We start from the raw sequence: 21722 nt of genomic DNA on the forward strand, positions 1-21722 counted from the left end.
GGGGGGCAGGAGGGGAGGAAGGGGTGGCGGAGCCGGAGCTCCAGGGGCGCGGCGCGGGGGGGCTTCCCCAGCGTGCGGGGCCGGGGTGGGGCCCGCACCGCGTGCACCATCCGGGGGCAGGGGGCGAGCGGGGCGCCGGGGGTGCCGGAGGGCGGCGGGTTGAGCCCGGCGGTGCCGGAGGGCGGCGGGGTGGCCCCAGGGGTGCAGGAGCAGGGCGGCTTCACTCGCGGCGTGCAGGAGGCGGGGCTGGGGGCGCTGCCCCGCGGCCAGGAGCTGGTGGCCGGCGGCGGGGAGCCGAGGGGCGGCGGGGGGCCGGGCCGGTGGCACTGGGTGCCGCTGGGCGAGCGGACGAGCCTGCAGGAGTGGGGCGAGCGGCCCGGGCCCGTCCCCGCCCTCGGCAGCCCCAAGCCGGGCGCGGAGCCGCGGCGGCCCCGGGAGCGGGGGGCGGCGCGGGCGCGGCGGCGGGCACGGGGCGCGGAGGAGGCGGCGGCGGGCGGCAGCCCCGGGGCGCGGCGGGCGCGGGGCGCGGTGCGGGGCGTGCAGGAGCACGGCCCCAAGGTCCGGCAGGAGCAGGGCCTGGCCCGGCGGGCGCAGCAGGAGCGCGGCGGGGGGCGACGGGACACGGCGAGCCCCCCGGCCCGCGCCCGCTGGTGGGTGCGGCGGGGCCGGCAGGAGGAGGGAGAGGCCCGGGGCGGAGTGCAGGAGGAGGGCGAGCTGTACCCGGGGGAGCAGGAGCACCCCGGCGGCAACCCCGGCACCCGGACCCCGGCACACCGCCTGAGCCGCAGGAGGTCCGCCCGGGTGTGAGGCCGCAGCCCGTGCCCGGTGCCCGCTGCCCCGGGGCTGATCCCAGCCGCGTCCCGGACGTCCCCGGCGTCGATCGTCGCACCCCGCCCCGGCAGGTGTGCGGGCTCGTCTCGCCTGGCATGCCGGCTGTCTGGAGTGCCGCCGTGCCCGTCCTCGCCCTCCGGTGACGCTGCAGACTCGGCGCAGGATGCGGTGGCAGTGGCAGTGAGCGCACAGGTAAGGAACGAGGCGCGACCCCGTGGTTGGGGTGCCGCGAGGGGCAGGGGTCTTCAGGGCTTGGCACTGTGCTGCTGCCCGGTTGACGGCTGAGTGTGCCGGTGTGTTGGCACCGTGCCCCGCAGCACTGCGAGCTGCGGTGCTCCCCTCGTGCCCAAGCACTGCGGGACTGCTCAGTCCCGGCCGGCAGCAGGCCCGACCTCCTGCTCCAGCTGCCAGGGCAGAGCAGGCAGCAGGGTCTGCTGTGAGTGGGTGCCTGGTGCCCTTGAACTCTCCTAAACCACAGCGGAAGCTGGGGGAAGGTTTTTTTTTTTTCCTGGAGAAAAGGCAGCTTTGCTCTTCCTTTTCCCTGGGCTCGTGGGAGCTGTGGCACTGAACAGAGGATCCTTGTCCTCCGGGGCCAGCCCCGCGCCTCGGGCTGTTGTACTGCGGCCGAAACCCCGGGCAGCGGTGAGGTGCCGGGAGCCTCTGACCTCTGGCCCAGCATACAGCATTGTGGCTGTGTCCAGCCGTGTTGTGGCAATTTTTCTCTGAACAGTTCAGGAGTGCTTGGTACTTTGGTCTTTGTTGTTTTGCTTTTGTAAATAAAAGTTTTAAGTTAAACTTGGTAAGGTGGTGCTGACAGTCCAGACAAGGATCCCACCATGCTGCTCAAATCCTGCTCAGCTTCTCACAGCATGATTAGACCCCTTGCCCACTCTGAGCAGCAGCTGGGAAGGAGGTTTGGAGTGGCCAGAGGAGCCCGGGCAGGGACAGTGTCTCTGGCAGCAGTGCTGGGGCTGGGCTGTCTGGGCAGGACAGGCTGGGGCAGAGCCTGGCGCTGGCACTTCCCCACACCCTCAGCTCCCTGGGGCCGCTGGGTGCAGCGGGTACACCGGGGCGGCCCGGTGCTGCTGGGCTCCGGCACCGGCTCAACATCTTGCAAAGGGTGTCCCTCTGCCAGGCGCTGTGGGCTCTGGAGGTTGTGCATTCTCCCCTCTTACTCAGCCGTTCATTGAGCTGGCTCAGGGAAAAGCTTTCAACAAAATGTCTGGGCTATGGGCTTTGCAAAAGTCTCCTAAAAACAGGACCTGCCTCGTGAAGTGTCTTTGAGCAGGTCTGTGCTACCAGGCACCTCTTTAGGGAGAGCGCCCAGGACAGACCCTGGGTGCTGCACGCCCATGCTCAGCTGCAGCCCTGCTCCCACTGCCAGCCCTGAGCCCGCAGGTGCCGCAGGGAGTGGGGGGTTGAAGCAGCTTCCGCATCCCCCGCCGGGCGTGCCGAGGCCTGGGGGTGCAGGGTGGGAGCTGTGCAACCTGTTACCAGCCCCTGGAGCTACCGGAGCCTCCTCAGCCTGGTATTTGTTAGAGCAGGGTGGAGTGTGCTGGGTATGGCTGGGGGGCTAGCAATGCCCTCCTCCTCCTCAGGCAGCTGCCAGCCTGCTGTCCCACTGTGACTCAGCCTCCCCGGGGCAAAGGGGGCTCCTCATAAGCAGAGGAGCAGCCCCTACAAGACCATGAACTACTGTGAGTTTGTAGCCGAGCCCTGTCCTAACCAACTGCAGGCTAGACTTTACACCATGCCTCAGTTTCCCCCTGAGAAGTCCCATCCTGCCCATGGAGCCGCCTGGGTTTTGAACTTCAGTTGTGTCCATGAGGGATGATAGCTGTCAGGGGCAAAGCATCCTAGGGGGCACTGCCCACTGGTATGGGTTTTGGGGGACAGGAGGAGGCTCTGCTTCATACACAGACCGTGCCAGGATAGGAAGATTTAGGAGAAAGTCTTGTTCCATCCCTTTGCTGAGCAGCCCTGCCGGAGGGCCACTGCTCCCACTGCAGCCTGGCTAATTAGGGTGCTGTCAGTTAGTGCTAATGACTGGCAAATACTGAATGCTCTGGCTAGGATGCTGTGCTGCTCTGGTGCTGGGGAACTGCAGGGACTGAGCCTTCATTCCCCTCTTCGAGCTCTAGGGGTCCCAGCTCGCCTGCTCTCAGCCCGAAGGGAAGATGCTGCAGTGTGGATGTGGCTTTGTGCCAATCTGGCCTGAGACCTGACAAACTTGTTTTGTGCCAGCTGCAGCCTGGCCCAAGGACACATCCTGTGCTGGGGTGGAGATGGGGGTATGCTGGCAGCACCCCCGGGTGGAGAAGCAGGTTGTACCAGGGCTCAGGGTGCATCCTGGTGCCCCCCTTCCCTGGCAGGACCGGGGCAAAGCTCTCCTGGGGCGCAGGTCCGCAAAGGCTCTTCCAGCTGCCTTGGCAGAGCGGGGCATGACTCTTCTGGATGCAGAAACACTCCCCATACCTTAACCTCCAGGAAGTCTGGAGTGTCTGAGGTGGACTGATGGGGGTGCCAGGCAGGGATGCCCATTCTGAGTTCTCCCACTTTGCCCCAGGGGTACCCTGTGACCGGTGTCACCTGAGCCCTGACGTTTTGCCGCCTCTCACACTGCCCAGTTCTCTGTGACACTGGCTGGCACTGCTAAGGGATCCCCCTGTGCTGTCCTGTGGCCCAGGTGAGATCAGTGTGGGGGGGCTGGCAGGCACCAACCAGCCTTGCATCAGGGCAGGGTGACAGTGCAGGGTGACAGTGTCCCTGCAGTGAGTGACACCAGGGCTCAGTGGTGCCAAGCCTGCTGCCTCTTCATCTCCCCAGCAATGAGGGTGCCAGGGACTCTTGCTTTGTTGTTTGTCCCCCAAAACACTGCACTGTGACCCTGCCTTGGTGGGAGAGCTGGGGCTGAGGTGAGGATCATTTATGGGGTCAGCAATTGCTGCCCATGCCGGCGAGCTGGGAGGTGCAAGGGAAGCTAAGCCCGCCCCAGCTCGACCTGCAGAGCGGATTTAGCAGAGGAAAGAGGCTTAGGGAGGGGATTGGGGCTGTGCCGGGCTGGGGGGCCCCCCCACGTGCCTGTGTCTTTCCTTCCCACACATCCACTGCTGCAGGCAGGGGCTCAGAGCAAACAGGGGATGCTCCGTGCTGGGGGACAGGGTCAGGCCATGGGGCCAGGCTCTGGGAGCCCAGAGATGGCAGCGAGGAGGAACCTGGCACCTCGGCCTCCCCGACCCCCCCTGCCACAGGGGTCACCAGCCCTCCGTGCTGGCCCCCCGAGACCTCCTGCTTGCTCCATCCAGCCAACCAAGCAGCATCAGGTGCCTGCACCGAGGGAGGTAAAGCACCCGCTGATATGGGGGTACGTGGGGTGGCACGGTGCGGTGAGGGGCTGGGGGCGGTCCCCGGGGAGCTGGGTGGCAGCAGCATCCCTCAGGTGGGCAGGATGCCGGCGGCAGCCTAGCCTGTGGTGGGAGCGGGCTGTGTTTGTACGCGTGGAGATGTGTGTGTGTGTGTGTGTGCACACCTGCGCCGTGGCAGCCGGGCTGGGGAGTGTGTCACCACAATTTGGGGCCGCCCTCGGGGCCCTGCCAGGGCTGAACAAGCCAGCCCGGGGTGACGGTGCGGCTGCCCTGCTGCCGCCGCAGTCAGTGAGATCACTTCCAGGCGACACAGCTGCCAGGAAGGCGGCAGGAAGGTGGCAGGCGGGCTGTGACAGTGAGCGGGGTGATGTGATGGAGGTGAGTGGGGGAACCTGTTCCCCTCTGGGAGCTTGTTTTGGGGACCCACCACTTTCTGGGACCCTCAGTATGGGGTAGTGGGCGTAGGGGAGGCTGTGGTACTGGTCCCAGGGATGTGGGGCCAAGTGTGGTGTCCCGTAGGGCTGAGGAACGCCAGTGTCCCCACAGAGGGGAGGGACACCTTGTGTTCAGTATTGCTGTCACACCCTGGAGGGTAGAAGACAGTGCTGCCTATCCAGTGGTTATCATTGTGGTGCGACCCCCCTGAGGGTGGGAATTACAGGGAGGTGAGTGAAGGCTGGCAGGGCACAATGCCATTTGTCCCCTTGTACGGTACCTAATCATTTTGGTGTCAGTTAAGCCTGGGCAAGCCAGGACGCCCACGAGTGGAGGGGGTGTGACCCAAATCCATGCCCAAGGCTGTGGGGACAGGGGCTGTCCCTGCTCATCCCGCACAGCATCGCGCTCCCGGGGCAGGCTGGTGAGGGTTTTGGGGTGGCACAGGGCGGCTGTCCCGGGAGGGAAGGTGGCATAGCACGTGCATCAGTCACCGTGCCGCGGCGTGCCAGCGCGGTGACGCCGGCGGGCCGTGCGCGGGGGCGGCTCGCTGCTCCCACGCCGCAGGCCCGGCCCGCCTCGGCTCGGCGGCTGAGCTCACCTCCGTGGTATGGCAGGAGGAGCCGCCAAGGGGCTGCTCCCGCCCGGCCCCTCAGCCAGGGCAGATCCCCCCGGGGTTGCGGGTGTTTGTTTCTCCGGAGCGGAGAGAGTGGAAGGGGGGTAGGACACGCTCTTGTCCCCTGCCTTGGCACGGTGACAGCCTGGTGTCACTGCTTTGGCTGCGCCGGGTTGTCAGGGCTCTATGGGGGAACAATGATGGATCCTGGGGGTCAGATCCATGGGGCATCATTCCCTGTGGCATTGGCATGAGGGGCAAACTGGTCCCTGGGGCCTCTGCTGTGCCCCAAAGGACAGGCAGGTCACAAGGGACTTTGAGGGGGCTGCAGGCCCACACCCCCCCACCCCCCGATTTCAACTTGCTTGTGGCTCTGGTCCGGAGCTGTGGGGGGGGGACTGTGGCTGGGCAGCGCTGGGGTACAGGCCGGTCCCCATGTGCAGGTGTGGGGGTTCGCGTACAGGCCGGTCCCCATGTGCAGGTGTGGGGGTTCGGGTACAGGCCGGTCCCCATGTGCAGGTGTGGGGGTTCCCGACATCCAGGGTGGCTGTGCCAGCTGCGGCAGCGCCTGGCAGAGGTCCAGGAGACCCCCAGCCCCCTCCGAGGGGGTGGGGGGAGAGGATCGATCCTGGCGTGGCCTTCGGACCCCCATCCCAGCGGCACCCCCGGGGCCTGGCTGCCGTGCCAGCCCTGCCGTGCTTGCGCCGGCGCTGCCGGTCGCTGCGGAGCAGCCATCTTCCCGGTGCATCCCATCCCCCTCTGCCTGCGCAGGGAAGCGGGCGGGATGCTGGGGATACTGCCGGCGCCAGAGCCCCCCCGTCCCTCTGCAGGTGCTTCCCTACCCATCCTGCCTGCTCTAGAGCCCCGGCTGCTTGACGATGGTCCCCCCTCATCCTCCTCCGCCTGCCTGCCTGGTGCACCGTGCCGGGGTGCGGGGAGAAGGGGGCTGCGAGCGCGGCGCGGGCGGCGATGCCACCACCTCTGCACTCAGGAGCCGGAGCAGGGACAGAAGGTGGGCGGTTGGGCTGCTGCGCCGGGAGGAGCACAGTGGTGTCAGGCTGGGATTGGGCTGAGGGCAAGCGCTCCAGGGGCTGTCTCCCTTTTCCCTTTCCGTCTGCATCCCTCCATCCATCCTCCACCTCCCCAGCCCCCACCATTGCTGTCGCGGTCACCTTCACCCTCTCGCTGTTTTCCGGAACTGCAGCAACTTTCTGCCATGTGATCCCAAACCCGGCTCCAGCCCTCGCCGCCCCCAAGCAGACGCGGGCGTCTCCGCAGAGCCCCCCACTCGCCGCTGCGCCGCAGCCGCCGCCTCAGCCATGGGCGAGAGATGCGACTACCAGCGCTTGAGCAGCGCCGAGGAGGAGGAGGAAGTGCACGGGCCCCTGCCCCACAGCTTCTCGGACAGCACCGGGCAGCGGGCCCTGCGGCTGGGCAGCAGGCGCCCCACGCCGCCCTCCCGGCAGGACACCGCCCCGGGCATGCCGTGCCGGCGGGTCAGTGGGGGGAATCGGTAGAGGGGAGCAGCGGGGGCACCTGGCTGAGCTTGATGACCCCAGGATGAGCATTGGTTGGCAGCTGACAGGAGGTCTCTGCATGGCATCTCCCCTCTGCAATGTGATGTACCCCCCGCAGCATCCGGGGCAGCATGACATCCCCCCCCCTTGCTCGGCTGTGCTGGCATCCTGACCCACGAGAGGGGGGCTGCCTGCTGCTTCTTGCTGGGGAAACTGAGGCATGGGGGAATGGTGTGAGGCAGTGAGGCTCAGCTAAGCCTGGCACAGCTCGTGGAGGGGGGAGCACGGTGCCCAGCACAGGATGCCATCCCCCAGCTGCAGCGCTGCAACCAGACGGTGGCCCTGCAGGCTGCCATCCCCGCAATGGAGCGTCCCTGGGGGATGTCAGGCGTTGCATGGATGTGGGGAACCTGTAGGTGCGGGAGCTTGAGGTGTAGGACAGGTGTTGTGGTGTCATTAGGGATAGATGTGATGGGGGAGGACTGACCCCCCACGTGCCAGCTCGCACGGGTGTGTGCGCTGCCAGGCGAGCACGGAGGCGACGAACGCGCCACATCGGGGGTGGGCACCGTGGGCGCGCAGGGGGCCGGCGGCGCCAGGTGCGCGGCGGGCGGAGGCGGGAGCGGGCCGGTGCCGGCGGCGGTGCCGCGGTGTTTGCGCACGTGCGGCCGGGCAGGGCGGCGGCCGGGGCTGCGCGGAGGGGACGTGCGTGGGGGGCGGCTGCGGTTGTGCAGGTGGCGGGAGGCACGCGGGGGGATTGCTCCTGTGTGGTCCTGCACCGTGCATGAGCCTGGGCGCACGTAGGGTGGGTGCATCCCTGGCGCTGCAGGGATGGGTGTGCGTGGCAGGGGCGTGCAGGGCACCGAGGGCCGAGCAGCACCTGTGCGGCGGGGCTAGGGGATTTGTGACTTCCCCAGCTCAGGGTGGGAGTTTGCTGGCGGGATGTCTTGCCCCGCTCAGAGTGGAGGTTGCAGGATCACTCCCTGTGCGTGTGGGTCTATGGCAGAAGGGGAAGTTGAGGGACGGAACTTCCTCTGGCATGGTGGGCAAAGCTGGGTTCTCCTTTCCCTTTTGGGAACCTGTACTCCCGATGTGAGCACTGAACTGGGCAGCCTCACCTGAGATTTGGGGGTGCAGGAGGCAGTGCACTCGGTGCCAGTCCCGGTGGGTGCCATTTCTGCGTGATGAGGGTGATGCTCTGTCAAGGCAGGACACCCCCCACCCCCGGTGTCCCCCGAGCTGGGACGGGGGAAGCTGGCGCGTGGCAGAGGTTGGTGCCGAGGGCACTGTGCCCAGTTGTCCCCAGTCAATGGGCTTGTTGTGCCTGGTGCTTCTGCTGCTGGGTGCCAGCTGGTATCCCAGCAGCAGTGGAAGCCCCAGTGGAGACTCCTCCTGCGGATGCACTTAATTCCCTCTCAGCTGCCCCCGTAGAACAGCAATGGCCGCGGTTTGGGGGACCAGGCAGGCGGGGGCTGTGGCAAGAGGTTGCTGTGGGTCCTTCCTCTCTCACGCTGCGGCTGCCGGCGTGGCCAGCTGTTCTCCCTCGGGAGCCTGGGGCGGACAGCGCTGCTGGGGTTGGGTGCCAGCCCCACCAGGGATGGGGAGCGAGCCCCGGGGTGCTGGTGGCGCCCCACGGCAGAGCCCCGTGGGGGCTGGCAGCTGGGCAGAGGATATGTTTGCCGAGCCAGAAACTCCCCCCGCAGTGCCCATCGCCCTGGCATCATGCCTGTGGCCTCGGTTGGGGAGCAGAGAGCCGGATGTCTCTTCTGTCTCCCTCCCTCCTTGCTTCCTAGGGGGGAAACTGAGGCCTGGGAGCGTTTCCCAAGGCCGGGGCGAGTTTCCATGGCAATGGGAGCGGGGGTCCGGGCTCCCAGCTGCCGGCAACGGCCGAACAAGGGAGAAAGCGGGACATTGATGGGAGCCCGGCCCCTTGGGCGCGCGTCCCAGCCCGGCTGAAAATAACCCTCCTGGGGCAGCGCTGCGGGCAGGCGGCCGGGACCGAACCCCGCTGCCAGCGAGGGGTCCCCAGGAAGCGGCTCCAGCCAGGGGAGTGACCCCAGCCCTGCCGCCGCCACCTCCCGCCCCGGCCCCGTTGCGTTGGGGAAGGGGAGGGCCGGCCGGCCAGAGGATCGGGAGCCGGATGGAAGGAGGGGCAGAGCCACAGCCCGCGTCCGGCCGACGGACAGCCCGAACCCCCTGCCCGCTCCTGGGGGGGTCTGTGGGGCGGTCGAGCCCAGGGGACATCTCTGTAGCGCACATGAAGGGGCCGCGGGTGCCCCGGCTGCAGTGAGCGGGCTCCGCCGTGGGACGCCGGCTCCGGGGAAGGGACATCAGCGGTGCCAGGGGCTGGAGCCAGGCAGGATGCGACGCTTCCAGGCTTTGCACCGATCCTTCCCCTTCCTCACCCGCTTCCGCCTTTACCGAGTAAGTGCCGACCCTCGCCCCGTGCGGACCCTGCGCTGGACACACCCGGCTGTGTCCCCGTCCCCCGCGGGCAGGGCAGCCGCAGCTCCCTTGGCCCCGTGTGGCCCTGCATGCCCCCATGCGCCCCCGTGCCCAGCTGCTCGCCGCGCCCGCCGTATTTTTAGCCCGGTGCCGAGGGTTGTAATTGCGCTGACGCGGCCGAGGGAGCCGAGCACAGCGGGTGAAGACGCCAGGGGCCATGTCGTCTCCCAGGGCACAGGAGAGGATGGAGGGGGCTGCCGTGCTGTGGAGCTGCGATGGCGAGTCCCAGCCTCCCTCCCGCTCTCAGAAGGAGGAGGCAGAGCCGTATCTCGTTGCAGAACCGTGGTGGTTAAAGTGGGGAAGAGCCAGGACAACAGGGAGGGATGGGGAGTTAGGAGGAGAGGATGGGGTTCCAGCCTTTCCTCTCTGTGTCCTGGCACAGCTTGGGGCTGATGCCAGCAGCACTGGGGTGTCCTGTACCTCAGCGCCGGAGCAACAGGACCCTCCAGAGGGCAGATGTTCCTGTCTGCCCCCTCCCTGTGTCTGCCCAGTGAGGTGCCACCACCCATAGCGGAGGAGACCCACTGTGAGTCTGTACGACAGCTCAGCCAAGTGTTCCGGCATGCCAGGGGGCCACGGTGGCTGTCCCTGCTGGGGACAGCTGTCACTGCCCTGCTCAGCCCTTCCAGCTGAGCAGAGGGAATTGGGCAGGCACATCTGTCCTGAGATTCTGCCTCCTCCTGTGTCCTTGGCACTCCTGACCAGGGGATAGCCTGTGCTGGAATGGAGGGGTGGGCTGGTATTTCTATGGGCAGGACAGGGCAGACTGGGGTGTCCTTCCTATCTCTGGGGGTCCTGCTGATTGAGGTGCCTGTGCTGGCCTCCCCCAGAGAGCTGGTGACAGGCTCAGGAGATGACTCCACTCATATCCCTCACAGCAGCACCCCAGCCTTGGTCCTGAGCTCCTCTGGGTGACTCCCCAGTGGGGATAGGGCAGAGGGGAGCAGAGCAGGGCTGCCCTTAACCCAATGTTGTGTCCCAGCAGAGGCTGAGCTGTAGCATGCAGGCGGAAGAGGGCACAGACTGGCTGCTGGAGCTGCTCACCGAGCTGCAGCTGCAGCAGTACTTCCTGCGCATCCGAGACGAGCTCAACGTCACACGCCTCTCCCACTTCGAGTACGTCAAAAATGAGGATCTGGAGAAGATTGGCATGGGACGCCCCGGTGTGTACATCACCGCCAAACCTCTCCCCTTACCCTTGGCTGCATGTGCAGCATCTTCTGGGAAGCCCACAGGAGCATGTGGGGCTGGAGGGGACCCCTACCACGACTAGCCTGTGACAGTCACTGTGTCCCTGTGTCCTGCAGGCCAGCGGCGGCTGTGGGAGGCAGTGAAGCGGAGGAAAGCCATGTGCAAGCGGAAATCCTGGATGAGCAAGGTAGGGATGGGAGAGGGACAGGTGTGGCAGAGAAACTAAGGCAGACAGGAAGATCTGGATCCCTCCCTGTACCCATTCAGGGTGCCTGGCTCCCCCACATCCCTGGAGGCTGACAGGGAAATGGGCAGAAGCTGCTGCCATCCGTGCACTGCCTGTGACCCTGCCAGTGTGCCTCCCAATCCCCCTCAGGCTCCTGGGTCACTTTCCATCAAAGGATAGCCCTGCTACCCCAGCACTTGGAAAATTCATTCCTCTTGTGTTATTTGCCTCTTTGTCAGGAAACTTGTTTGCAGCAAGCAAGCCAGAGAGCCTTGCTCCAGAGAGCTCTGTGGGCAGCAGTGGTGCCCAGGACAGCGAGGGGGCAAAGCCTTGTACCTGCAGGCTGGGCCACACTGTGACAGGGGACCTTGGGATGCTCACATATGCCCTGATACCATCCCACCCAAAGCTGGTACTGCTGGCACCCTATGGCACCTGGCACCCAGAAGCAGAGTTTGGCAGAGCCCAGTTTGCCAGCTGGGCACTGGGCCATGGCCTCTCCCCTGCGTGATTTGTCTGTGCTGGGACATGATGAGGATGGGCTTTTAATAGAAGGCTACTTCTATTAAAGAACAAATTGCAGAAATGCCACCTCCCACCCCAGACACATGCTGGGCCCAGCCCCCGCGCACCCTGCCTCAAGTCTGGGGTGGACCCTGTTCATGGGGCACATCATCCATCCCAGCTGAGGGAGATGGAAGGAGGGCCCACCCCTTCTGAGTGGTGGTAGCCAGCACGCATTGCAAAGCCCACATCGCTGCAGGGATGTGTCACCAGGCTCAGCCCAAGCTGGAGGTTTCCCTTGGCTTTGTGCCCAGGCACATTGTGTGGCCTCAGCCTGGCCAAGGAGTGCCCAGGGCTCTCTGGCTACCGGCCTGGTTTGCTGTGGCTGCTGGGGAACTGCTGCAAGAGAAACAAGCTCTTCCCTCCACGGGAATCACAGCTCAGTGGCAGCAGGAGGAACAGAGCCCTCTCCCACAACCAGCCTTCTCTGGGTTATGGGTCCAGTTGTGGGTCATCACTAGGTTCCAGTGTGTACAGCTGAGGCAAGGAGTTGTGCCAGAACTTCTCACTTACAGACCCAAGGGCTTGGGATGTTTTCATGCCCACGTTTCACCCTCCTCCATGTCCCACAGGTGTTCAGTGGGAAGCGCCCGGAGTCGGAGCTGCCGCCCCAGCCCCAGAGCACCTTCCGCAAGCCTCCCACACCACCACCCCCCGAAGCTGGGGGCCAGCACTCCCTCACCTGCCTCGTGCGGGAGCGGGACCTCTCAATCTTTGAGAAGCTGGGTGATGGCTCCTTTGGGGTCGTACGTCGTGGCGAGTGGTGCACACCTGCTGGCAAGACGGTGAGGGGCTGCTCTGGGGGGTGGGGAGCCAGGCAGTGGGACCACGCACAGGGGAAGATACTTTGGAACTCATCCCTGCTTTGGCCATAGCTGAATGTGGCAGTGAAGTGCCTCAAGACAGATGTGCTGAGCCAGCCGGAGGCACTGGACGACTTCATCCGGGAGGTGAATGCCATGCACTCCCTGGACCACAGGAACCTCATCCGCCTCTATGGCGTGGTGCTCTCCCACCCCATGAAGATGGTGAGTGGGGGGTGATGGGGCCCACCCCAATGACACCCTTATGGGGAGGAGGTCCCACATCATGGCATGAGCCAAGCCAGGCTGGGTCTGTACCCCAAGCCTTCTGCTGGCATTCCCAGTGGGGCATAAGAAGGCTGGAAACCAGCCCAGCCAGGGTGGCCTTGGACTTACCCGCTTGCTGTCCTCATGCCATGGCCCAGGTGACAGAGCTGGCCCCACTGGGCTCCCTGCTGGACCGGCTGCGGAAGAACCAGGGCCATTTCCTCATCTCCACCCTGTGCCAGTATGCCATCCAGGTGGCCAAGGGCATGGCCTACCTGGAGTCCAAGCGCTTCATCCACCGTGACCTGGCTGCCCGCAACATCCTGCTGGCCTCCAATGAGCTCGTCAAGATCGGGGACTTTGGTCTGATGCGGGCACTGCCCAAAAATGACGATCACTACGTGATGCAGGAGCACCGCAAGGTCCCCTTTGCCTGGTGAGCCTTGGGGAGGGGGAGACCTGGAGGGGCAGCACACACGGCCTTCTGATGCTCATGTCCTTCCCCCTGTAGGTGTGCTCCCGAGAGCCTGAAGACACGCACCTTCTCCCACGCCAGTGACACCTGGATGTTCGGAGTGACCCTCTGGGAGATGTTCACCTATGGCCAGGAGCCTTGGATTGGCCTCAATGGCAGCCAGGTAGGTGTACAGCAGGGACCTGTCCCCTCACCTCACCCTGCTGGTGGCTGAGGGGGATCTGGGACACCCTGACAGCACACCCTGTCCCACAGATCCTGCACAAGATAGACAAGGAGGGTGAGCGGCTGCCACGGCCTGAGGACTGTCCCCAGGATATCTACAACGTCATGTTGCAGTGCTGGGCACACAAACCCGAGGACCGACCCACCTTTGTGGCCTTGAGAGACTTCTTGGTGGAGGTGGGTGAGCAGGGAGGGGGACTGGAGCCCCAACGCCCTGTGCTGCCAGCTCTGTTCAAGCATGGATAGAGCTAAGAGTATTGCCAAGGTGGGAGGTGACATGGGGAGCTCAGGCCAGGCAGCCCTGCAGGCTGGGAGGTGGAGGGTGGTGACATGGTCACAGCAGGAAGCACCTGGTTTCTGCCTTGCCATCACACACCCCAGGGATGTGACACCTGAGGAGGGGCTAGTGGTGATGCTGTCTCTGGTCTATTTTTGGGGCCTCCCTGCCCTCCTTGGGGCTGGGCCTGGCCTCAGAAGAGGCTGGACATGAGGGGCTGCATCCCCTGTTCTCACCACTTCTCCCCCAGGCTCAGCCCACCGACATGAGAGCGCTGCAGGACTTTGAGGAACCAGACAAGCTGCACATCCAGATGAACGATATCATCACGGTCATTGAGGGCAGGTACTGCATGGGAGGGTGGCAACTGTTGGAGAGGGGGATGCACTGCCTGCCAGCCTGCATCGGGATAGGGAATGGGGACACTGTGAGCACTGGCAGAGCTGTGGGAAGCAGGAAGGGATGGGCTCTGTCCCCAGCACCCCTGGCCGTGTACCCCATGGGTGGGCAGAGCTGGTATGTTTGTGGTTCCCCAGGCAGCACAGCATGGTGGGGCCACCCCGGTGTGGGGGGCACAGCCCTGCCCACACTGCCCACAGTCCTGCCCACACCACCCCTGCTGACTCAGCCCACGGTGCCCGTGGGTTTGCCCAGGGAAACTGCACACCCCAGGGCCCCTCCCTGCTGATAGTGGGGACCGTGCCGCCAGCACCCGGACACTGCTGCTGTCATCGGGCTGGGAGAGGCACCGTGGGGCTTGGTAGATGCTGGCAGAACCCGCTGTGGGCTCCTTGGTCCCTGCTGACCATGCCAGGGCACAGCCACCCCTCCACCGCCCCAGGAACCTGGGACTGGAGCAGGGGGCCCTTTTGTCCCTGCGTCCCCATGCCAGGATGTGCCTGTCACCTTCCAGCTGGGCGAGAGTGGGGACCTCCCAGAGGAGTTCTGTGCGCCCGCACTAGAGGCGGCCTCCCAACCCCGAGGGGAGGAGGAGGAGGGCTCTGTCCCCGTCCCTCCCTGTCCCCCGCCCCGGGCCGGCTCCCCGCGCTTTAGTCACAACCCGGAGTGAATCAGGCTTGGTTTGTGTGTCTGCAGGGACCGGCTGCTCCCGGTCCGCCGCCGCGGGGATGACTCCTGCCCAGGGTCTGGCGGTTTAATTGAAGGGAGGGAAGGGGAGGGGAAGCAGCGTCGGCGGAGGGAGGGAAGGAGCGGCGGAGGGCGGTGCGGCCGTGCCAGAGCGCCTACATCGTCCCTGCCGCCGCATCGCGGCCGGGCTGCGGCTCCGCGCCCCCCGCCCCGCCGCCAGCCCCAGGTGAGCCGCGCAGGGAAGGGTAGAGCGGGAAGAGGGGCCGGAGGTTCCCCGTCGGGCGGGAATTGCCGGGACTGGAGTACAGCCGGGGCGCAGCTTCCCTTGCCTCAGTTACCCCGAGGGACGCCGGTCCTTGGTGACCCCCGTGGGTAGGTTTTGGGGGTGCGGACTCAGGGCACAGGCGGTGGGTTCAGCAGCCGAGGGCTTGCAGAAGCCCCAGCGACTGCCGGTAGCCCCGGAGGGGAGCCCCCTCTCCGTGCCTCAGTTTCCCCGGCAGCAGGCACCCCCACCGCGCTGCTTATGGGGATGCTCGGGCAGAGGTGGCGGAGGGAAGGGGGGCGGCCTCCTGCCGGGGGCTGCATCCGGCCCTGCCGAAGCCGCCCGGGGCACCGTAAACACCCCCCACCCCTTTTCAAGCCCCTGCCTGTCGTTCGGCGGGCGCCGGCTGTGCGTACGTGTGTGTGGGCAGGGGCAGGGACCTCCCTGAAAGCCCCCCGGGGACCCAGCCGCTCGTGGGAGGGGGCTGTCGCGGGGAGAGGAGCCAGGGCAGCACCGGAGCGGGTTTGTGCCGGGGGTCCGAGCTCGGGGTCGGTGGGAGCGGGGCGAGCGGAGGGATGGCCCGGCTGCAGCATCCTTCGGTCGGGATGTGGCAGCGAGGGGCGCAGGGAGGGCGGGTGGAGGAGAGCTCCCAGGGAGAAGAGCTGTACCCCCGGTTCCCCCAGCCTGCCGCGGTGAGGGAGGATGCCCGGTACCGGCTGAGCTCTGCCGGAGCTCTGCTGAGGGGTCCCCACGCTGAGTAAGGCGGCTGGCTGGCGGCAGCGGGAAGGTAAACAGGAAAAGGGCTGAGCTGGTGGCCGAGGGTGACTCACAGGTGACTCCAGGAAACTGTCGGGCCCGTGCCAGCCTCACCAGGCTGGCACCCACACTGCCACTGCCCCCTGCCCACAGCACACACCCTGCCCATGGGCATGGAGGGCCCTGACAGGCAGGGGGGTAGCTTTGGGTCGGAGCACCCCCACATTTTATTTGGCATGGTGCTGGCTGGGGTACACCACTTGGGATGCCTTTTCCTGCCCCATCCCTGTTCCCCCCACCAGTCCCTCTGGGTTAGATGACCACCTCATTCTCCCCAGAAGTGGCTGTGTCCTGGACAACTTCTTGGGGACACACTGGGGACCAGTACCCCAGGGTGGCCTGGGCCACTCAGATGGCTTCAGGAAGACTGACAGCCTAAGCCTGCCTTTTGCCCATCTCCCCCTGCCTGCATGAGCCTGCACAAGGCTCATTGATAAAGTAGGAATGGAGAGCTGTGGGCTCCTCTCTCCATATAGGGGGAGGAAGACCCCATAGTCCCTTATATGGGACCCCACAGTCCCCCATATGGGCCCCCCATCGGATGCCAAGCGTATTCCATGTGCTATCCTTTAGTATGTGGGGCACAGAGGGATTGGTGACAAAGAGCTTGGTGCAGGCATCGCCCCAAGGCTCCTGTGTACCTTTAGGCAGCAAGGAGGAGGAAGGGGCATATCTTTTGGGACACAAGCACGGAGCTTTGTTCCCCACTGCTTGCATTCCCTGCACCTGGTGGTGCAGGGTCCACGTGGGGTGGGAGCCAAAGCGTAGTGCCGTGTAGGGTTGGGATCCTGGGCACCCAGAGTCCCTTCCCCCTTGTGTCTCCTCATGCCTTCATGCACTTGGACAAGTCATCTTCCCTCCTCCCCATCACTGGGGCAGGCGCGTGTCAACCTCCCATCCCCTCATCAGTAACGAGGTCCTTTTTATTCCTTAGGGCCGAGAATTACTGGTGGCGGGGTCAGAATAAACGGACCCTAAAAGTGGGCCAATTTCCCCGAAACACGGTGACCTCGGTGGCAGGGCTGTCAGCCCACGACATCAGCCAGCCACTTAAAAACAGCTTCATCCACACAGGCCATGGAGACACCAACCCGCAGCACTGCTGGGGGTTTCCCGATAAAATTGATGAGTAAGAAACTTTTTGTCTTCTCTGCATCCTCTGCCTGCTCCCTCCCTTCCCCGCTGCCCACTGGGCTCGGGAGCAAGACGCGGCTTGGCTACTGCCCCCCTTTTGCCCGTGAAGCATCTCTTTCTGCCCCTGCTGTGTTGGGAATGGTGCCTCTGGGTAGGGTCCTTGCAGCTGGACTAACTTCCTTGCCTCTTCCTACTAATGGGTTTAGGGGACGTGGGGGGCTGCTGTGCTTGTGGCTGTTCTAGGGGGGAAGACTTTTGTGACTGTCCTGGGGCAGGGAGACATCAGTAAGCACCACCCCAGAGGTGGCCACATTATCCCAAAGCACTTTTGGGGTGTCCCAGGGCTGCTAAATGTGCGTGGCTTGCAGCCTGTCCCCACGCTTCTAACAGCATGATTCTTTTTGAAAAGCAAAACATGAAAAAAATCCACTGAAATGATTTTTTTCTCCCCCCTGCTCTATCAGAAGACACCTGGCTGGACTGTGATGTGGGGAAGGGGGGCTGAGTGCTTGTGCTCCAGTGTCCCACGTGCTCTCTGCCAGGTGGGACTGGTTGTGCGACAGTGAGCAGGAGCACCTTGGCAAGGAGCATGTGGGGGTCTCTCCCAGCACTGGGCTGGAGGGATGTGGGAGGTCACTGTGGTGGGGGACAGGATAGGATTTCAAAAACTGGAGAGCTCCTGGTGTGTAGGGCCAGCTCCTGTGCTAGGCTCAGTCCATCCCCTGGGATATCCCGACTGCTGCTTGTTGTCCCAGGCCTGGGACAGCTCAGCCGGTTCCCTCAGTCCCAGCCTGACCCTCGGCAGCACCCCGTGTCACGGGCTGTCCCGGCGGCCCCGGGAGGGCTGAGCCGCGGCGCCGTGCGCGCGGATCGGGCTCGTGCCCCGGCAGGCCTCCCCGCGCCCCACTGCGTGGGCACGGGCGCTGGGTACGTGCTGCCCGGGCTGCGAGAGAGAACGCACCGAGCTCGGCACACGCCCAAGCCTTGGGGCTGCGCCGGCTCCCGCCGGCTCCCTGGCTTGCGACGGCTCGCCCGGGCCTCCCAGCACCCACCGGCACACGGGACCGGGGCATCCTGCCTGGGGCACAGCATCGCCCCGGGGCTGCAGGGGTGTCCTGGGCACCGCACACAGCACAGGTACCCTGCACGCAGTGCCCTGCTTGCAGCCCCCTGGGCACAGCGCAGGCAGCCACGGATGCACGTGGAGCCAGAGATGGGTGGGGTGGCACTGGGATGGTACCAGGCTCTGTGCTGTAGCGCTGGAAGCCTCTGGGGTGTGTTGCCCCAGCACTCACAGGTACTCGCCAGGTGTGGTTGTGTGGTAGAGGAGCTGTGGGGTGTCCCAAGGCACAAACCTGGTCAGCAAGGGGTCCCACATGGCCCCTGCTGACTCCCAGGCACTCTCCTCTGTCCCCACAGGCTGTACCTGGGAAATCCCTTGGACCCTCCTGATATTTTAGGTGTGGACCAAACTGCTGCCAGACCTACACAGCTTCCAGGGAGGGCTAAAAGTGAGTACTTTTCTCCTTCCTCCTGCCCATCAGCTGCGCAAAGCCTCCATCCCTGTACCCTGCTGCCAGGGTGATGGGCTGGACCCTCTCCTTTCTGTCTCTCTGCTGGCACTTGCTTTTTGCAGAGCAGGGGGAGCTGGGGTGATGGGGCGTGTTGTCACCTGGCCATACACCACTGCCAGCAGCATGGGCAGCTGGTGGCTCTGCCTGGCTGGACTCTGCCCTGCTGCCCTTTGTTCGAGTCCCTTGTCCCCTCCTGGCCTCCCACAGCTGGGCTCCCCAGCACGAGGGATCTCAGCAGAGCTGCCACGGGGAGGGAACACAGATGCTGTGCGTATGCCCCAATCCTAAACCTACAGCTTTTCCTTGGGGGGGCTTCCCACCAGCATCCTCCCCATGCCCCACCAGTGAAGGGGGACACAACAAAGCATGCACCCCATTAACAAGCACCCTGGCTGCCGCTTCTGTGTTCACCCTACGCTTCCCCTTCTCTTGGGTTCTGTCTTCTGCAGGGCAACCTCCTCCGCGCCCACCTCAGCCTACCGTCCTGCTCACCAGTAAGTTGGGCTTCTTTGAGTGCTGCTTTCCCTTCTTAATGCCCCCTTTCTTTTCTCTCTTACCTGGGTGGTCTGGGGCAGGTGCCCTAATATGGCTTGAGAGCAAAGAGGGTGGTTTGGGGTGGTTTGGGGGCTTGGAGATGTGGATGCCCCTTCTCACACCCTAGGGATGGGTTCTGGGACCCTCACCATCTCTCTTTGCCCACTTCTAGAGCCTTGCTACGACCCAGTTAGTGAGGAGGAGGAGGGTCTGCCAGGGGGTCTCCGGAAGCTCTGCCTGAAGAAGCCTGGCACAGGGAAGGGTCTGCGACCAGCCAAGCCATCAGCACGAGTCCCGGGCACCAAGGTGGGCGAGCGGCAACCCAGACGGCTGGCAAGCGAGGGGACAGCAAGCAGCGAGGTGACTCTCATTGACTTTGGGGAGGAAGTTCCCCAGGGTAGCCCCTCTCCAGTGGGAGAGCTGACAGCCCTGTCATTAGCCGAGCTGGCCATGGAAGCCTTCTCTTTGCTGGACAAGACCCCACCACAGAGCCCCACGCGGGCTCTGCCTCGGCCTTTGCACCCCACGCCGGTGGTGGACTGGGATGCCCGGCCCTTGCCCCCACCGCCTGCCTATGATGATGTGGCACAGGATGAGGACGATATTGAGGTCTGCTCCATCACCAGCCCCCCAAGCCGGCGGGGAAAGACCAACTATGGCTTTGTGGATGAGGGTGAGCGGGGACCGGCACTGGAGGACAACCTCTTCCTGCCCCCCAAGGAGACCAAGCAGCCCAGCATGACACAGACCACCGAGCTCTTCGAGGAGCTGCAGCAGGAGTGCATGAAGAGGCTCAACGTCCCTCTGGGACCGGCTGCACCAGCTGATGACAAGCCCCAGATCCCTCCCCGCGTCCCAATCCCGCCCCGGCCCCTTCGCCGCAATGAGCCTGGGCGCTGGTCAGGGGACCTCTCCCCAGCTTCGGGGGGCGAGGAGGACCGGCCGCCCCAGATCCCCCCGCGGGACCCGCTGTCCCGGCCCACCTCTCGGACACCCAGCCCCATGGCTCTGCAGGTGGGCTCCCCCCAGCAGCGTGCTGCCCTCTGCTCCTGCCTCTCCACCTCACCAGGGAAGCCCATGCCCACCACACAGAGCTTCGCCCTCGACCCTAAGTACGCCACCCCCAAGGTCATCCAGGCGCAGGGCAAGGACTGCTCCAAGGGGCCCTGCATCCTGCCCATCGTGAAGGATGGGCAGAAGGTGAGCAGCACTCACTACTACCTGCTGCCCGAGCGCCCGGCCTACCTGGACAAGTATGAGAAGTTTTTCAAGGAGGCTAAAAGCCCTGAGGAGGTGGCAGCGTCCCGCCAGGTCACCACAGCCACCGTCCGTCCCATGGTGCAGCAGCCACTGTCAGACTGCAAGGGCAATTTTTCCTCCAACAACAGCAACCCTGGGCCCAAGTGCCTGGTGAAAGCCTCCTGCAGCCTCCAGAAGATTGTGTACGACGGGCCGGATGTTTGCCGTCCTGCTGACAAGATCCGGTTGGTAAGTGTCATTCCCCAGCATCCATGAGAAGTGAGCTTACATGGGCAAGAGCTTTGCCCACCCTGTGCCTCAGATTCCACAAGTTCAACCCCAGGGGATTGGCTACAAGAAAGCTCCAGATGTTCAGGGGGACATAAATGTCACTGCAATACCAAAATGGGAATTGAAGGCCCTGGGGAGGAGGAAGGTGGCTGCTGCTGTGGTCCCCTTGGTCTCTCTAGGCTGGGGATATTGTGGCCCACCCAGACCCAGGAGAGATTTAAGGTCCCAGAGATGAGCCTGATCCCAGCTCCAGGCTGATAGTACTCCCTGAAGACAGAACCAGGGATGGGGGCAGCCCCAGTGGTCTCCTGTTTCAGTCACAGGCTTCTTGCTGCCCAGGGGTGGCAGCAGACAGTGACCACGAGCTCCCCCCCAGGTGCAGGACATGGTGCATGGTGTGACCACCGAGGAATGCCAGGCAGCCCTTCAGAGCCATGGCTGGAACGTCCAACGGGCTATCCAGTACCTGAAGGTACAGCACACCCCTGTTCCCTTGTCCCAGCTCCATCAAGAGTGGTGGCACCCCTGTCACCCCTCTGGCCATGCCCTGTCCCCTTGCAGGTGGAGCAGCTCTTCTGCCTGGGGCTGAAGTCCCGTGGTGAGTGCCAGCAGGTGCTGGAGAAGTTCAACTGGAACCTGGCACAGGCCAGCTCCCACCTCCTCGGTCCCTACAGCGCCACCCGCCAGAAGTAGGGACATCCATGTTTTTGGGGGGGCAGTTCTCTGTGCCACACTGCTCTGGGCAGACTGGCACTGTCACCCCCCCTGAGTTCATGTTCTGTCTTCTCCTTACAGGTGGTGACAGCGGGGACAGGGCGAGCTGTGTTGGATCCAGAGCAGGCATCTCGCCATGGGGCCAGTCCCACCGCCTCCACCCATACAACCTGCTGCAGGACTCTGGACTGAGCCCCCACTTGAGAGTGGAGACACCCCAAAATGGACCCTGCCTAGTGCCACAACCTTTCCAGGATGTTTGTGCCCTGGCCTTGGCAATGGGCTCCATCCTCTGGCCCCTTGTTGAATTGTTTTTGTAAAGAGAAATGTAATTTTAATATATATATTATGTATATATATAAAAATATTCTATGGAGAGGCTGAGGGTACCTGTGGCCGTCTCCCAGGTTTATCCCTACCAACACACAGGGACAGGCCATACATCCATGGGTGCTGGTTCCTCCCTGCAGGCAGCTGGGACTGTGACCCTTGGGATCCCCAGGGGTGGGATGTGGGATCCCCACAAGGCTGTGACTGTGGGATGAAGCTCGGGAAGGGATGCACAGACCCTTGGGGATCCCCAGGAAGCTGTGTGACATGTGCATCTATAAAACCTCCTGCTGAGTCCTCTCAGGCTGCTTTAGGGTGCAAAATTCTCCCCATCCACAGCTGCTGGAGTTAGTCACAGTATATCCCAGCCCCAGGCCCAACGCTGGAGGGCTGGGCATGGTTGTGCCTGCTCTGAGTGGGCAGTGTTTGCCTGCAGGGGAGCCCC

At 64.4% G+C, this 21722-nt stretch overlaps 1 protein-coding gene across 10 annotated transcripts; it reads left to right on the forward strand.

Annotated features, from left to right (window-relative positions):
• The first annotated feature begins 536 nt into the window (after nt 1–536).
• On the forward strand, nt 537–21326 carry TNK2 (tyrosine kinase non receptor 2). Of its 10 annotated transcripts, XM_064721610.1 has the most exons (17): nt 5944–6077; nt 6452–6743; nt 10255–10432; nt 10577–10647; nt 11823–12035; nt 12126–12278; nt 12479–12756; nt 12832–12958; nt 13051–13197; nt 13548–13642; nt 16396–16590; nt 18015–18106; nt 18619–18663; nt 18876–20191; nt 20610–20705; nt 20795–20922; nt 21029–21326. In XM_064721610.1, the coding sequence occupies exons 2-17, from the start codon at nt 6567–6569 to the stop codon at nt 21033–21035; spliced, it is 3318 nt and encodes a 1105-aa protein (XP_064577680.1). In that variant the 5' UTR covers nt 5944–6077; nt 6452–6566; the 3' UTR covers nt 21036–21326. The 10 variants fall into 10 exon arrangements, with proteins under 10 accessions (XP_064577688.1, XP_064577687.1, XP_064577683.1 ...); XM_064721618.1 differs by lacking the exons at nt 5944–6077; nt 6452–6743 and adding an exon at nt 537–1023 and having other exon boundaries at nt 10252–10432; XM_064721617.1 differs by lacking the exons at nt 5944–6077; nt 6452–6743 and adding an exon at nt 537–1023.
• Nucleotides 21327–21722: the final 396 nt, after the last annotated feature.

This window comes from Zonotrichia leucophrys, chromosome 9 (assembly GCF_028769735.1).
Source record: "Zonotrichia leucophrys gambelii isolate GWCS_2022_RI chromosome 9, RI_Zleu_2.0, whole genome shotgun sequence".
NCBI classification, from domain to species: domain Eukaryota; kingdom Metazoa; phylum Chordata; class Aves; order Passeriformes; family Passerellidae; genus Zonotrichia; species Zonotrichia leucophrys.